Genomic DNA, 17,036 nt, shown 5'->3' on the forward strand with positions numbered 1-17,036 from the left:
GCTGGTATATTTCGGGGCTGGTGTAGTCAGGAGTTGATATAGTTGGGGCTTGTATTTTTAGGAGCTGTTGTATTCAGGATCTGATATAGTTGGGGTTTGGTATATTTTGATGCTGGTGTAGTCAGGAGCTGATATAGTTGGGGCTGGTATATTTCAGAGATGGTGTAGTCAGGAACTGATATAGTTGGGGCTGGTATATTTCAGAGATGGCGTAGTCAGTAGCTGATATAGTTGGGGGCTGGTGTATTTCAGAGCTGGTGTAGTCAGGAACTGATATAGTTGGGGCTGGTATATTTCGGAGCTGGTGTAGTCAGGAACTGATATAGTTGGGGCAGGTATATTTCAGAGATGGCGTAGTCCGGAGCTGATATAGTTGGGACTGGTATATTTCAGAGGTGGCGTAGTCAGGAGCTGATATAGTTGGGGGCTGATATATTTCAGAGCTGCTGTAGTCAGGAGCTGATATAGTTGGGGGCTGGTATATTTCGGAGCTGGTGTAGTCAGGAGCTGATATAGTTGGGGCTGGTATATTTCGGAGCTGGTGTATTCAGGAGCTGATATAGTTGGAGGCTCATATATTTTGGAGCTGGTGTAGTCAGGAGCTGATATAGTTGGGGCTGGTATATTTCGGAGCTGGTGTAGTCAGGAACTGATATAGTTGGGGCTGGTATATATCGGAGCTGGTGTAGTCAGGAGCTGATATAGTTGGGGCTGGTATATTTCAGAGCTGGTGTAGTCAGGAACTGATATAGTTGGGGCTGGTATATTTCGGAGCTGGTGTAGTCAGGAGCTGATATAGTCGGGGCTGGTATATTTCGGGGCTGGTGTAGTCAGGAATTGATATAGTTGGGGCTCGTATTTTTAGGAGCTGTTGTATTCAGGATCTGATATAGTTGGGGTTTGGTATATTTTGATGCTGGTGTAGTCAGGAGCTGATATGGTTGGGGCAGGTATATTTCGGAGCTGGTGTAGTCAGGAGTTGATATAGTTGGGGCTGGTATATTTCAGAGATGGTGTAGTCAGGAACTGATATAGTTGGGGCTGGTATATTTCAGAGATGGCGTAGTCAGTAGCTGATATAGTTGGGGCTGGTATATTTCAGAGATGGTGTAGTCAGGAACTGATATAGTTGGGGCTGGTATATTTCAGAGATGGCGTAGTCCGGAGCTGATATAGTTGGGGCTGGTATATTTCAGAGATGGTGTAGTCAGGAACTGATATAGTTGGGGCTGGTATATTTCAGAGATGGCGTAGTCAGTAGCTGATATAGTTGGGGGCTGGTGTATTTCAGAGCTGGTGTAGTCAGGAACTGATATAGTTGGGGCTGGTATATTTCGGAGCTGGTGTAGTCAGGAACTGATATAGTTGGGGCTGGTATATTTCAGGGATGGTGTAGTCAGGAACTGATATAGTTGGGGCTGGTATATTTCAGAGATGGCGTAGTCAGTAGCTGATATAGTTGGGGGCTGGTGTATTTCAGAGCTGGTGTAGTCAGGAACTGATATAGTTGGGGCTGGTATATTTCGGAGCTGGTGTAGTCAGGAGCTGATATAGTTGGGGCTGGTATATTTCAGAGATGGTGTAGTCAGGAACTGATATAGTTGGGGCTGGTATATTTCAGAGATGGCGTAGTCCGGAGCTGATATAGTTGGGACTGGTATATTTCATAGATGGCGTAGTTAGGAGCTGATATAATTGGGGCTGGTATATTTCAGAGATGGCGTAGTCCGGAGTTAATGTAGTTGGGGCTGGTATATTTCGGGGCTGGTGTAGTCAGGAGCTGATATACAGTAGTTGGGGGCTCTTATATTTCGAAGCTGCTGTAGTCAGTAGCTGATATAGTTGGAGGCTCATATATTTTGGAGCTGGTGTATTCAAGAGATGATATAGTAGGGGCTGGTATATTTCGGAGCTGGTGTAGTCAGGAACTGATAGAGTTGGGGCTGGTATATTTCAGAGATGGTGTAGTCCGGAGTTGATATAGTTGGGGACTGGTATATTTCAGAGCTGGTGTAGTCAGGAGCTGATATACGGTAGTTGGGGGCTGATATATTTTGGAGCTGGTGTAGTCAGGAACTGATATAGTTGGGGCTGGTATATTTCGGAGCTGGTGTAGTCAGGAGCTGATATAGTTGGGGGCTGATATATTTCGGAGCTGCTGTAGTCAGTAGCTGATATAGGTGGAGGCTCATATATTTTGGAGCTGGTGCATTCAAGAGATGATATAGTAGGGGCTGGTATAATTCGGAGATGGTGTAGTCAGGAACTGATATAGTTGGGGCTGGTGTATTTCGGAGCTGGTGTAGTTGAAGCGATGGCCGGGGGACCACCACGGTGCAGGAAGACTACTGTACACAAGATGAGGTGCAAACAACAAAGGGTAGATTTATTGGGAGGCAAGGAATGAAGTGGGTGAGGAAGATGCAAACAGGGGTATGCAATGGCAAGAGACACTTTACAAGAGTTATAAACTTTATCTTATCCGTAAAATAGCATGGTGCTCCAGCTATTGCAGACTCAAAATATGTCTCACAAGCAAATTTAAACAATAAACAAATAACGATGCTACTCTACATATAACCTCCTTGGCCTTTACTAAGCAAGCCACACGGCTCCCGTGTACCAACTACTGAAGCCTACACAAGGCCCTATCAGGTGCACCAAACAGGAACAGACTCACGGTGATGTTGGGGACTCAGGTCCAGTCCCAGGGGGGCCCCTGCAGTCTAATGTGGTGGTGCGCACGGCTCTCTGTCATCTCTGTCAAGCGTGGTCTTCTCCTTGCTTCTGGATACTAGGGATGCTCCTGGAAACTGTAAGTCCCTTTCTCAGTATCTTTGTGGCTTCACAAACTAGCACAGAACAGCCACCTTTGCTGTACCCGGAAAAGTCTTGCAAATTTCACAAGTAGACTCTGTCCCAGGCTGTGAGACCTTTCTTGTAGCAAAAAGCACAGAGTTCTCTTGTAGCAGCTTCAACTCACACACACAGTTCAGGATCAACTCCTCCCCTTATTCTAGGGCAGTTTATCTTCACAGTCTATAGCAGGGGAAGCAGAACATTCCATCACACCAAACAAGGGGGTGCTGTCTCTTAAAGTGGCAGCGTGTTACTGTCCATAACAGCACCACCCTCTTACATGCCTCCTTTCTTAATGATGGTCATCCTCGGCCATCACAGCATCAAGGTCGAAGCGTAATGAAGGAACGTGCAATGCGGAAACAGCACCTTTAGAGGAGGCAACAAAGCTGGAACAACAGACAGAGCACACTGTTCTACATATCGGACTGGTGGAACCCCTGCATTAGACCTCTGGGATCTCCAGAGCTCTTGGCTGTCAGGCAAGGTTTGACTATCTTCCAGAGGAACACTTGCTACAGGAGTCATCGTGGGCTCTTGTCTGGTCTCGTTCTAGTGTGGTGGTACTGGTACATCCATGGGATTACTGTCTCTGTGTGACTGAGGACCCCCTACATCAGGGACGGTCCACCACTCATCATCAATTTCACCATCAGACATGACAGATTCAGGAAGTGGAGTAGCGCCTTCAGGCGACAATGGCGTAGAACAGATCTCAGACAGGCTGGGCCTCAGCATATTTCTGTGAAGTACACTAGGGGCGGACGCCCCACTCTCAATTTGCACCTTGTAGACAGGGCAGTTAGCATACACTCGCTCGATTACTCTATAAGGCTGTACTTCCCATCTCTCACTTAGTTTTCCCTTGGGGCGCTTCTCTCTGACTAATACTCGGTCTCCGGGTTGGAGTGGTAACTCTTGCGTCGGTTTACGGCCTGTATGCTCTTTTTCTTGCAGCTGATGACCCGCCAACCGCCGTATCGTTTGTAGTCGTTGCCGATGCTCTTTCACCCATGAGGTGACCGTTCGCTCCATCAGCTCCTCTGGCTGTTCCAAATTCAGCTCAATAATCTCTTGTCCAGCTCTTCCAAACAGCAGTAGATAGGGGGTATAACCCATGGTGGAGTGGACCCGATTGTTGTAGGTCCAGACCAACTCTGGCAGGTAATCTGGCTAACACGCCTTCTTATCCTCCTCCAACGTTCTCAGCATTTGAAGTAAGGTTTGGTTGAAGCGTTCACATGCTCCGTTGCCTTGAGGATGGTAAGGGGTGGTACGGGACCGCTCGATGCCATACATACAATACAGTTCTTCCATCACCTTGCCTTGGAAACAAGCGCCTTGGTCGGAGTGGATGCGCTTTGGGCACCCATACACCCGGATGAAGTCTTGACAGATGGCTCGCGCCGCCGACTCTGCAGTCTGATCTCTAGTCGGGGTAACTACTGCGAACTTGGAGAAATGATCAGTCATCACCAAACAGTACTGTAGCCCCCGGGCCGAGTGTCCCACGGGGAGATAGTCGATCATCAAGACTTCTAGCGGTTCCTTAGTTTGTATGGTCTGGATGGGTGCTCTCTGTTCGGTACTCTTAATGAGGTCGCATACTTGACATTGCCGGCAAACCTCTTCCACCACAGACTCCAACCGGGGGCAATACACATATCGCTGTAACCATTGGTAGGTCTTTGTGGGCCCGAAGTGAGGTCCAAATTCGTGGGCTTCTCTAGCTACTTCTTGAGCCATTCTTCCTGGGATGACCACCTGCCACCTTACTTCCATATCTTTTGGCTGTTGTCTTTTGCGATATAACACTGATTCTCACGCTTCCAGTCTATCCCACTGGTGTAAGATACTCTTCATTTCAGCGTCCAGATCATCGCTCTCTTGTTTGCCAGGCTTCTGCTTCTGAGTTAGACACCATTTTATCTGTCTCAGCCCTTCGTCTTCATCCTGAACATGTCCCTATTCCTCATTGGTTCTAACCAGGGACCGGGGTAGTGCGCAGGCCTCCCTTCTTGACTGGGCCGCAACCACTGGGGGCTTGAACTTATGAAAATCTGGAGTCTCCTCCTCTTCAAGTTGTTCATCGAGATCCCCCGCTGGAGTCTCCACAGTCACTCTTGACAGCCCGTCAGCATTTGCGTTTTCGGTAGCAGAGCGATAATGAATGGTAAAGTCAAACTTGGCTAGGCGAGCCACCCATCGTTGTTCTAAGGCCCCCAATTTAGCATTCTCAAGGTGGGCCAGGGGATTATTGTCTGTTCGAACTTGAATCTTGGTCCCTGCCAGGAAGCCCGCAAACTTCTCTGTCATGGCCCACACCAGGGCCAGGAGCTCTAACAGGAAGGAGCTGTAATTGTGTGGGTTTCTTTCGCTGTCTCGCAGGGACCTGCTGGCATACCCGATGACTCTCTCATGTCCATCCTGTATCTGAGAAAGTACGGCACCGAGTCCATGAAGGCTACCGTCTGTGTACAACAAGAACGGTTGATCAAAATCTGCATAGGCCAAAATCGGGGCTGAAGTAAGGGCATTCTTTATAGCCTGGAAGGCCTCGTCTTGTCTCTGGGCCCAAGGGATGTACTGGGTCTTCGACACTCCGGCGGTCCCCCTCAGCAGCTCATTCACGGGACCCGCCTCCTTCGCGAAGTCTTTGACAAACCGGCGGTAGTACCCGGCAAGCCCCAGAAAGGCCTGACATTCTCTCACCGTGCGAGGGACTGGCCACATCTGGATAGCAGCCACTTTTTCTGGTGAGGGTAGAACTCCATCTTGTGACACTATGTGGCCCAGGTACTCGATCTCTCTCTTGAAGAGGTGGCACTTCTTTGGCTTCACCTTCAGGTTATAAGCCCGCAGTCTTCCGAATACCTGTAAGCCGGGCAAGGTGTTCTTCGAATGAGGCCGAAAACACAATGATGTCATTCAGATAGATCAGGGAAGCCTCAAAATTTAAGTCTCCCAAACACTTTTCCATCAGCCGTTGAAATGTGCCCGGAGCATTGGAGAGCCCGAAGGGCATCCGGTTAAACTCAAACAGTCCCATAGGGAGGATGAAGGCGTTTTTTTCTCTGTCTTTCTCTGCCACGGCTACTTGCCAGTATCCGCTTGCTAGGTCCAGGGTGGAGAAGTACTTGGCTTTCCCCAACGCTGTCAAGGATTCCTCGATGCGGAGCAACGGATACGAGTCTCGAACAGTGCAGGCATTGAGTTTCCTGTAGTCTACACAGAACCGGATGGTCCCATCCTTTTTCTTGACGAGCACCACCGGGGCTGCCCAAGGGCTTTGACTACTCTGCAACACTCCTGAATCCAGCATCTGCCTCAGTAATGTTTTCACCTCTTAATACATATTGGGTGGGATCTGCCGGTATCGTTCTCGAATTGGACGAGCTTCTCCGGTCGGTATCTCGTGTGTGATTGCTTCAGTACAGCCGAAATCCTCGGCGTGACGGGCGAATGCGGCCTGATGTTCCCACAGCATAGCTTCTATTGCTTGCACACGCTCAGGGCCCAGAGCCTTCACATCCACTTCTATTTGATTAAGGATGACCCAGCCACTCCACTCCGGGGATGGCATCTCTTCGGCTCCCACAGCAACTGCTAGGGTCCACCCCGCACCTTCTTTCGGCGATAAAGACATCTCCTTCTGACTCACCACTTCGCCCTTATGTAGGTACACCAGGGCCAGATCTGTCCCTCGTGGCAAGGTGACCTCCCCGGGGCTCACATTCAAAGCTCTTATGGGGACGTGTCCTCGCTGGACCAAAGCTATCGTGCGAGCTACCATGACTTCTTGGTCCACTCCTCCGCCTACCACAGGCTGAACAATCACTTCCAACCCGTCAAGGTTGCGATGCATCCCCACTGGAAGGTATACTATAGTTTCTCACTCAGGAGGCAGGATTACAGGTTCTTTACCAGGAACCCTGATGACCCCTACCGTCTGATAGGATGGCACACTCTTCTGCATCCCACAGACGCGGATCAGTCGTTGAAAAGCTTCTTGAGTAGGCTTATGTGTAGTAGCCTTCTTCCATTATCCAGGTCCCCGTTTGGTAAACATAATCTGATCGAGTTCACATAGGATATTCATCCCCAGTACGACAGGCACATCTTCTTTGATAGGCCCAGGGACTAGCAGGATCCCTTTTCTCCCAACTTCTTGCCCACAGATTTGAATATTCATCCACACGACCCCTGTGACCGGGATCGGTTGTTGGTTGGAAGCAAACAAGCGGATCAATGTCTCTTTTTCTGGCTTGGCCAGGTCCTGGAAATGCTGCTTGAAATACGTTTCTGGCATTATGGTCACTTGTGACCCGGTATCTACCAGGCAATCCACTAGAACTCCCTCAAATTCAGCACGTAGGATGGGACTCCAAGCAATCAAGTGTTCGTTATGATATGGAGCGGCCTCTCTCCTCGCCTCCCCCGCAGAGTGCCGCACTACTGTGGGGGTTGGTAGTTTAACGGCGGCTTCCGCTGGCCTTGAGTATAGTTCCGACAATCTCTAGCAAGGTGCCCCCGTCCTCCACATTCCCAGCATTGGATGCCTCCTCCTCACCGGGAGGCACCTCGAGCCTGTCCTCGTGCCTCCGATGCCTGACGGGAGGGGGCTTGTTCCCACTGATCCCTTGTCGGTCGGGCTGAAAAATGGTTGCATGAGTATGGTGGGTCAGGCTCTTGTAGTTCCCCCACTCTTCGCTCCATCTGGGTCAGTTTCTCTTGCAAGTTAACAAGGGACCGCTGCAAGTCTTGCCCTTCCTGAGCCAGCACTTCTTGATGGTTTGGGTCCCCTCTGGAATTAGCGTCCTGGACACGCATCACCTCAAACGCATTGCTCTCTTCTTTACTTCGGGCCACTGTTTCCGCCAGGATTTGACAAAACGTAAGGGCCGGATCTGCCCGGACCCATTCTGACAGTGCTCGCCTCAAGGATGTGCTGTGCAGTCCCAGAATGAATTGCTCCCGGAGTATCCGGTCTTTAGAGCCCATGCCGCAAAATCCATTCGCCTCCTTTCTCTGCACCTCTGCGAACACTTCTTGCAGTGCTGTTGCATACTGAGAAATTCCTTCTTCCCACTGCAGCCTAGAGAAAAATTTGGCGCGAAGGTGTCCAGCGCTAGCAGTCTCGCCGTAGATCTCCTCCAGGAACTTCACTAGCTCCTTCAGGGTACTGCGGGTGAGTTCTGGTTGTAGGCAGACGTTTCTGCGGGCTTCTCCCTCTAGGGCAGTTAAAGCGATGTCGGCTTCAAGGTCTGGGCTGATGTTATAAATCTTCAGGGTGCTTTGCAGCCGGGAAACCCAGTCGGACAGTGGCATATTCTTGCCGTCAAACTTTGGTAGCACACTAAATATGGTGCCCATAGGGAGTGTCCTTGCAGGGGTTCCACCAATGCCCACAGCATCTCCATTAATGTTAGCATTCCTGCCATTGCGGTCTGCTGCGTCCATCTTGGTGACAGTACCGTGCTCGCAGCGCCACTTGAAGCGATGGCCAGGGGACCACCCCTGTGCAGGAAGACTGTTGTTTGCACCTCATCTTGTGTACAGTAAAGGGTAGATTTATTGGGAGACAGGCAATGGAAGGAACAAGGAAGATGCAAACAGGGGTATGCAATGGCAAGAGACACTTTACAAGAGTTATAAACTTTATCTTATCCGTAAAATAGCACGGTGCTCCAGCTATCACAGACTCAAAATATGTCTCACAAGCAAATTTAAACAATAAACAAATAACGATGCTACTGTACATATAACCTCCCTGGCCTTTACTAAGCAGGCCCCACGGCTGCCGTGTACTGACTACTGAAGCCTACACTAGGCCCTAACAGGTGCACCAAACAGGACCAGACTCACGGTGATGTTGGGGACTCAGGTCCAGTCCCAGGGGGCCCCCAGCAGTCTAATATGGTGGTGCGCACGGCTTTCTGTCATCTCTGTGAAACGTGGTCTTCTCCTTGCTTCTGGGTACTAGGGATGCTCCTGGAAACTGTAAGTCCCTTTCTCAGTATCTTTGTGGCTTCACAAACTAGCACAGAACAGCCACCTTTGCTGTACCCGGAAAAGTCTTGCAAATTTCACAAGTAGACTCCTTCCCAGGCTGTGAGACCTTTCTTGTAGCAAACAGCACAAAGTTCTCTTGTAGCAGCTTCAGCTCACAGACACAGTTCAGGCTCAACTCCTCCCCTTATTCTAGGGCAGTTTATCTTCACAGTCTATAGCAGGGGAAGCAGAACATTCCATCACACCAAACAAGGGGGTGCTGTCTCAAAGTGGCAGCGTGTTACTGTCCATAACAGCACCACCCTCTTACATAGTCAGGAACTGATATAGTTGGGGCTGGTATATTTCGGAGCTGGTGTAGTCAGGAGCTGATATAGTTGGGGCTGGTATATTTCAGAGCTGGTGTAGTCAGGAGCTGATATAGTTGGGGCTGGTATATTTCGGAGCTGGTGTAGTCAGGAGCGGATATAGTTGGGGCTGGTATATTTTGGAGCTGGTGTAGTCAGGAGTTGATATAGTTGGGGACTGGTATATTTCAGAGCTGGTGTAGTCAGGAGCTGATATAGTTGGGGGCTGATATTTTTCGGAGCTGCTGTAGTCAGTAGCTGATATAGTTGGAGGCTCATATATTTTGTAGCTGGTGTATTCAAGAGATGATATAGTTGGAGCTGGTATATTTCAGAGCTGGTGTAGTCAGGAGCTGATATAGTTGGGGCTAGTATATTTCGGAGCTGGTGTAGTCAGGAGCTGATATAGTTGGGGCTGGTATATTTCGGAGCTGGTGTAGTCAGGAGCTGATATAGTTGGGGCTGGTATATTTCGGAGCTGGTGTAGTCAGGAGCTGATATAGTTGGGACTGGTATATTTCGGAGCTGGTGTAGTCAGGAGCTGATATAGTTGGGGCTGGTATATTTCAGAGCTGGTGTAGTCAGTAGCTGATATAGTTGGGGCTGGTATATTTCGGAGCTGGTGTAGTCAGGAGCTGATATAGTTGGGGCTGGTATATTTCGGAGCTGGTGTAGTCAGTAGCTGATATAGTTGGAGGCTCATATATTTTGGAGCTGGTGTATTCAAGAGATGATATAGTTGAGGCTGGTGTATTTCGGAGCTGGTGTAGTCAGGAACTCATATAGTTGGGGCTGGTATATTTTGGAGCTGGTGTAGACAGTAGCTGATATAGTTGGGGCTGGTATATTTCAGAGCTGGTGTAGTCCGGAGTTGATGTAGTTGGGGCTGGTATATATCGGGGCTGGAGTAGTCAGGAGTTGATATAGTTGGGGCTCGTATTTTTAGGAGCTGGTGTATTCAGGAGCTATAATTGGGGTTTGGTATATTTTGATGCTGGTGTAGTCAGGAGCTGATATATTTGGGAGCTGGTATATTTCAGAGCTGGTGTAGTCAGGAGCTGATATAGTTGGGAGCTGGTGTATTTCGGAGCTGGTGTAGTCAGGAGCTGATATAGTTGGGGGCTGCTATATTTCAGGGCTGGTGTAGTCAGGAGCTGATATAGTTGGGGGCTGCTATATTTCAGAGCTGGTGTAGTCAGGAGCTGATATAGTTGGGGGCTGCTATATTTCAGAGCTGGTGTAGTCAGGAGCTGATCTATTTGGGAATGGTATATTTCAGAGCTGGTGTAGTCCGGAGTTGATATACACTGCTCAAAAAAACTAAGGGGAACACTTAAACAACAGAATATAACGCCAAGTAAATCACACTTCTGTGAAATCAAACTGTCCACTTAGGAAGCAACACTGTTTGACAATTTAATTCATTTGCACAACAGCATGGGAAATTGACGACAGATGGAAATTATTGGCAATTATCAAGACACACTTAATAAAGGAGTGGCTCTGCAGGTGGGGACCACAGACCACATCTCAGTACCAATGCTTTCTGGCAGATGTTTTGGTCACTTTTGAATGTTGGTTGTGCTTTCACACTCGTGGTAGCATGAGACGGACTCTACAACCCACACAAGTGGCTCAGGTAGTGCAGCTGATCCAGGATGGCACATCAATGCGAGCTGTGGCAAGAAGGTTTGCGGTGTCTGTCAACGTAGTGTCCAGAGGCTGGAGGAGCTACCAGGAGACAGGCCAGTACACCAGGAGACGTGGAGGGGGACGTAGGAGGGCAACAACCCAGCAGCAGGACCACTACCTCAGCTTTTGTGCAAGGAGGAACAGGAGGAGCACTGCCAGAGCCCTGCAAAATGACCTCCAGCAGGCCACAAATGTGCATGTGTCTGCACAAACAGTTAGAAACCGTCTCCATGAGGATGGTCTGAGTGCCCGACGTCCACAGATGGGGGTTGTGCTCACAGCCCAACACCGTGCAGTACGCTTGGCATTTGCCACAAAACACCAGGATTGGCAAATTCGCCACTGGCGCCCTGTGCTCTTCACAGATGAAAGCAGGTTCACACTGAGCACATGTGACACACGTGACAGAGTCTGGAGGCGCCATGGAGAGCGATCTGCCGGCAACATCCTTCAGCATGACCGGTTTGGCAGTGGGTCAGTAATGGTGTGGGGTGGCATTTCTTTGGAGGGCCGCACAGCCCTCCATGTGCTCGCCAGAGGTAGCCTGAATGCCATTAGGTACTGAGATGAGATCCTCAGACCCCTTGTGAGACCATATGCTGGTGCGGTTGGCCCTGGGTTCCTCCTAATGCGAACAATGCCAGACCTCATGTGGCTGGAGAGTGTCAGCAGTTCCTGCAAGATGAAGGCATTGAAGCTATGGACTGGCCCGCTCGTTCCTCAGACCTGAATCCGATTGAACACATCTGGGACATCATGTCTCGCTCCATCCACCAACGTCACATTGCACCACAGACTGTCCAGGAGTTGGCGGATGCTTTAGTCCAGGTCTGGGAGGAGATCCCTCAGGACACCAACCGCCGTCTCATCAGGAGCATGCTCTTGCATTGTAGGGAGGTCTTACAAGCACGTGGAGGCCACACACACTACTGAGCATCATTTCCTTGTCTTGAGGCATTTCCACTGAAGTTGGATCAGCCTGCAATTTGATTTTCCACTTTGATTTTGAGCATTATTCCAACTCCAGACCTCCGTGGGATATTAGTTGTGATTCACGTTGATAATTTTTAGGTTTCATTGTTCTCAACACATTCCACTATGTAATGAATAAAGATTTACAACTGGAATATTTCATTCAGTGATATCTAGGATGTGGGATTTTAGTGTTCCCTTTATTTTTTTGAGCAGTGTAGTTGGGGGCTTCAGGAGATGATATAGTTGAGGGATTGTCTAATGCTGTTATGAACACAGAGGACAGACTGAAGTTTTGTAATCACCTTTTGCTCAGAATATGATAGTATATCTGTGTAAGGCTAATAATACTCGGCCATGTCCCGTAATGTGATGGCCACCACTTCCTCCTGACAGATCGTACAGTGCACAGTACTGAGTCTCAGCGCTGTATACACAGAACGAGGGACCTGACTTCCCTTTTTTCACTTCTGGTCAGAACAATGTGTTGAGATGTTTGTTAGTAAATGTCGCTTTCTCTGAGGCTCGTGCGGCAGCGGAGACCTTTGTGGTTTCTCTTGGTGACTGAGAACTTATTTTACTTCTCTGAGTTGTGAGAACAGAAAGAAGAACCATCTTACAGAAACCACGATCAGGATAGGTACAGTTTGCTGATGTATGTGAGGTTCACAGTTTCATGCTCACCTGACACTTTCTGGAGGCCATCACGGTTACACAGTAATGGTATTATTAGGACCACCCTTGCTCATCTGTCCTATGAGGGCACATAAATATAATGTAGGAGATCCCACGCACAGGACCCTCCATTTTATCCAGAAGAGGGAGGCACTCACGCGGAGCCTATCTGTACCTGCACATGTTCATCATGGATGGATGTTTGTTCAAGTGCTTGTTAAGTTGCAATAAAAAAAATACAAAATTTCAAAACTTTCCAGAATATCTATAATGGTGCAAAAATGTCTGTTGCCGTGAGATTGGTGCAGTAATGCTCCAGGTCTTCAGGGGAATCAGCAGTGAACGAGCTCCTCTCTGACCGAATGGTCATCAACTGTACTAAGTAGAATACATTGCGGTGGAGAACTCCCATAGATGTAGCTGCAGGAGCCATCTGTCCGCGTGCCGCAGTCTGCCCCATCTACAGTCACACACATCTTCTCAGGAGGTGACGGAGTTGCAGCCTTTCCCTTGGTTTCCCAGCATGGAGCTCATGGTCCAGTAATCCTGGCTGAGCTTAGCCCTCAATCATTATGAACAGTATATGACAAAAGTATCCGAGACCCACAGACGACTGATTGTAAGTCATTTTGGAATTCATTCACAGTTTGATCCCAACATGCAGGAATCATGATCCGTGGCCTCCTCCGTTCTCGCCCCAAATCTCCTGACTGTCCTCACTTTCCTTCTCCTCTCCAGGTGTTTGTCCCGTTACCGCTCCATGGACGGATATCGTGAATTTCCCACCCAATATCACAGAGATTGAAGCTGACGAAGTAGTGGAGGTGTCCTGCCAAAAGCGGTATCAGCAGAAGAACGTCACACTGCAGTGTAGAGAGGCGTCCGGAGAGTTTGTCCTGTCCCCGCAGAGCGATGGCGATTATTGTGTCGGTAGGGGCGGCTCAAATGCGTTATTAGTTTTCTTATTTATTTTATGCCTTTTTTTTCTATAAAAGAACAGTCAAAGTTACAAACTATTATTTCCTACTAACCCCTCACAGGCAGATTGGGAAATGAAAAGTAGAAGAAATGCCTCCATACTTTACACTGCAGGCTACATTCAGAGAACGAGAACATTTCCTGGCTAAATACCTTTAATAATACAATGTTTTTGGGATGGTTCAGTCTGTATAAAAAAAGGTGCAAATGTCATGAACATTCAGCTGCCTTCAGGGGGCGCTCTTGACTTGCGGATCTCTATAGCTCCGCTTGCCCCCCTTAATAAACCTGTCAGCTCCTGTTAGGACAATGCTATTAAAGGGACGGTGTCTACTCATGTCTCGCTGTTTATGTCACCCTGTATTTCTCTCCTGATGTTTTTGATTTTTCTGTCGCCAGGTGTTTGTCGAAAGTCACCTCGGTGGTCGCACATTGTGGATTTTCCGGAGAACTTTACAGAGATTGCTGTGAATGGTTCTGTGCTCGTCTCCTGTCCGCAGACATATGGGGGGCAGATGTTCAGGCTGCAGTGTCGGGAGGATTCCGGGGAGTTTCTCCTGTCGGAGGCAGATGGTCTCCTCACGTGTGTCGGTGGGTTCAATTCTGATCCATCTTTATTCAGGAATGTTCCCAACAAAATATTTTCTGATGCACTTTGACTAATAAAGTAACAGATCCTGAAATTCGCTCACTCCTTACCCTAAATACATGGCGCCCTTCTCTACTTGGGTATATACATTTAAACAACCCAGGAATGCGCTGGACTGACAACCAGTCTCCTCTGTGTTCTGCTGTTGTCGCTGGGCCTCCTCCCGGCAGCTTCCTGAAGATGATATATAACCTACAAGAAACAAAATGAGCAAAAACCCTGCTGTAACTAAGTAAGTAAAAAGCAAAAAGTGCATTCAAATAACTCGGGCTTCTTAGTAATACTGTTTTTGATCAAAAATAGTATAAACGCCGTCCCACCACAACAAGGTGACTCTGATCGGGACGGTCCTACACTGTCTAATATTAAAAACCTTACCATGTGTCAGAGTGAATAAGGGCAGAGAAAGGACTGAGTCCCAACCAGTGGACACCAGTCTGGGGAAGCTTTAAATGTAAATTACCAGCTCAGGAGAGGGAGGCCACACCCGGCTTGCACAGAATGCAAAAATACAGAGAAAAAAAAAAAAAATTGACCTTGGTTTAAGTTGGTATACATGCAGCACAAAAATGCATGTTCACATCGGCCATAAAGTATACAAAACCTACAAGATACAAAATGAGCAAAAGCCCAGCCTGGTGTTCACTGGTTGGGACCCGATCCTTTTGTCTGCCCTTATTCACACACTGAGGTCAACTGTCGCCTATGGTAAGGGTTTTAATATTAGACAGCGTAGGACCGTCCCGATCAGTCACCTTGTCGTGGGGGGACGGCTTTTATGCTATTTTTTAAAATCAAAAACAGTACTAAGAACCCTGAGTTATTCAGCTGCACTTTTGCTTTTTACTTATTTTTTACTTATTTAGTTACAGCAGGGTTTTGCTGATTTTGTTTCTTGTAGGTTTTGCATGTTTTATGGCCAGTGTGAACATGTGTTTATGTGCTGCATCTATACCAACTTAAACCCTCATGTGTGACATTGTGCTGGGGCCATGAACCTCACACTGGTTTACTGTTTTCTCCACAGATCACAAGATGTCAACGCTGACCAGTCAAGCAAGGTGAGGATCCGTCAGTGTCCGTGTTATCCATGTAATCCAGACCTAGAACATCGGAACCCACTATTCTATGACAATAATGCAGTGTCTCCAGTGATCGCTCCGGTACTCATCATTCATTCCCTGGGTTATCAGTCATAAGAGACAGAAGTGTTCACTGGGTGGATGTATGGATGATGGAGGAAAGGAGGAAGGGAGCGATGGTGAACCGAGTGACATCAACAGATAGTTGGCTTAGAGAAATGCTAATCAATTAGTAATAGATCTAATTCATTACAAATTGTTTGAAAAATTGTGTTTGTCAGAATCCAAATTAGATGGGATCCAATTCACAGAAATTAGGTAAAGTGACATCAGGTGGTCCGCCATTATGTTAGCTTCATTGCAGGTCAGGGAAAAAGTAAAAAAAAAAATCCTAAAATATGATCCATCTGTTTTAGACTTGCCCCTCTGCTTACCCACCTTTCAGTTCCCTTTGGATTGGTCTACGGTCTGGATCTTCTACAGCTGATTAGTCCTCCCGAGGTCGTGTAGGGTGGTGTGTATTATGGAGGGTGACCACCCAACGTGATGGCAGGAGGCCTCGTCAGCGGCAGAAGATCCCGACCAATGAAAAGCGATTCACAGCGAGTGGAGGACTGAGCTGGAGGCTGCTGAGGCCGGACAGGTAGGGGGCAAGCCTCGGACAGGGGAGTACAATCATTTATTATTTTAACCATTTCTCCCTTTCTTCCATTCATTGTGTTTTGGGTTCTGGAGAGACACGGCTAAATAATCATCTTTATGGGGAAGATTTGATTTGGACCAAATTTTAATTGGTCTTAATTGAATTCTACTGGTTCATCTGGATGATACGAATTTCAACACATTTACTTATCTATTGTCAGGGTGAATGGAGAGATGATAACTGTGGAGGATCGATGAATGAATGGGGAGAGCTGTAGGATAGAAATACATGGGTGGAGCGACGTAAGAAGGACGAGGGATGGATGACCGGACCTGGTGGTCAAATAGATTGACAAATTGCTGGATAAATGGATGATTGAATGGATGGGGAATGGATGTCGGGATCAGCACATGCTCAATGCATTCTAGGCTAGTAAAATCCCTCCTGTGCTTGTCTCGATTTCTTCTTCAGGTCATTACTTCTGTCCTCCTTTGGACTCGTGGTGCCATTTTTGCTGAAGCTGGCAGCCCTCCTGGTGTCATTGGTGGGGAAGATCTCCGGGATATTACTCAGAAGACTACAGATCTACAGAGAAGGTGTTAAATATTGTTACATTAATGATGATAACCATTGTGTGGCAGTGATACATGTTGATCATATGGTGTATTCCAAGACTGCTGCGACAATAGTTACCACTGAATGAGCATACCCAATGTGCAGACCACCACAGCAGATGTAGTTTGTTCTAACAAATGTGTCATGATCTGGTGCCATCGATAAAAAAAGAAGTCGCCTTATGGCAAAGTAAAGAGGTATTTTTTTTTTTTCACCCAGATTGGATGCTGTTCTTCTTGATTTTCTAGCAGTTGCTGACACTGTCACTCCCATTCAAGCCAGGCACCGCAGCTCAGCATAACCTAAGCCTTGACTAAAGATGGGTGAACACAAACAGTAAAGTTCGGGGTCCATACCAAACACTTAGTGTCCATGTATGGACCCCAAACACTGACATCTCCAGGAACTGCATGTTACTTTTTGGGTTCGGCACCCCGAACATCGGGTATGTCCTATGCTGTCATCTGCATGAAAGTGCGAGAAACACTGGCGGTAACATTTTTAGCGCCAGT

General features: G+C 47.9%; 1 protein-coding gene across 1 annotated transcript in view; it reads left to right on the plus strand.

Annotated features, from left to right (window-relative positions):
- The window catches only part of LOC143793118 (uncharacterized), a 53,277-nt gene extending 36,665 nt beyond the window's left edge, over nucleotides 1-16,612 (plus strand). The window contains exons 4-7 of the mRNA XM_077279782.1: nucleotides 13,296-13,487; nucleotides 13,935-14,126; nucleotides 15,212-15,245; nucleotides 16,381-16,612. Of these exons, the coding sequence (XP_077135897.1) occupies nucleotides 13,296-13,487; nucleotides 13,935-14,126; nucleotides 15,212-15,245; nucleotides 16,381-16,612 (650 nt within the window). The remainder of the gene's footprint in view (nucleotides 1-13,295; nucleotides 13,488-13,934; nucleotides 14,127-15,211; nucleotides 15,246-16,380) is intronic.
- Nucleotides 16,613-17,036: the final 424 nt, after the last annotated feature.

Source organism: Ranitomeya variabilis, chromosome 1, assembly GCF_051348905.1.
Source record: "Ranitomeya variabilis isolate aRanVar5 chromosome 1, aRanVar5.hap1, whole genome shotgun sequence".
Classification (NCBI taxonomy): Eukaryota; Metazoa; Chordata; class Amphibia; order Anura; family Dendrobatidae; genus Ranitomeya; species Ranitomeya variabilis.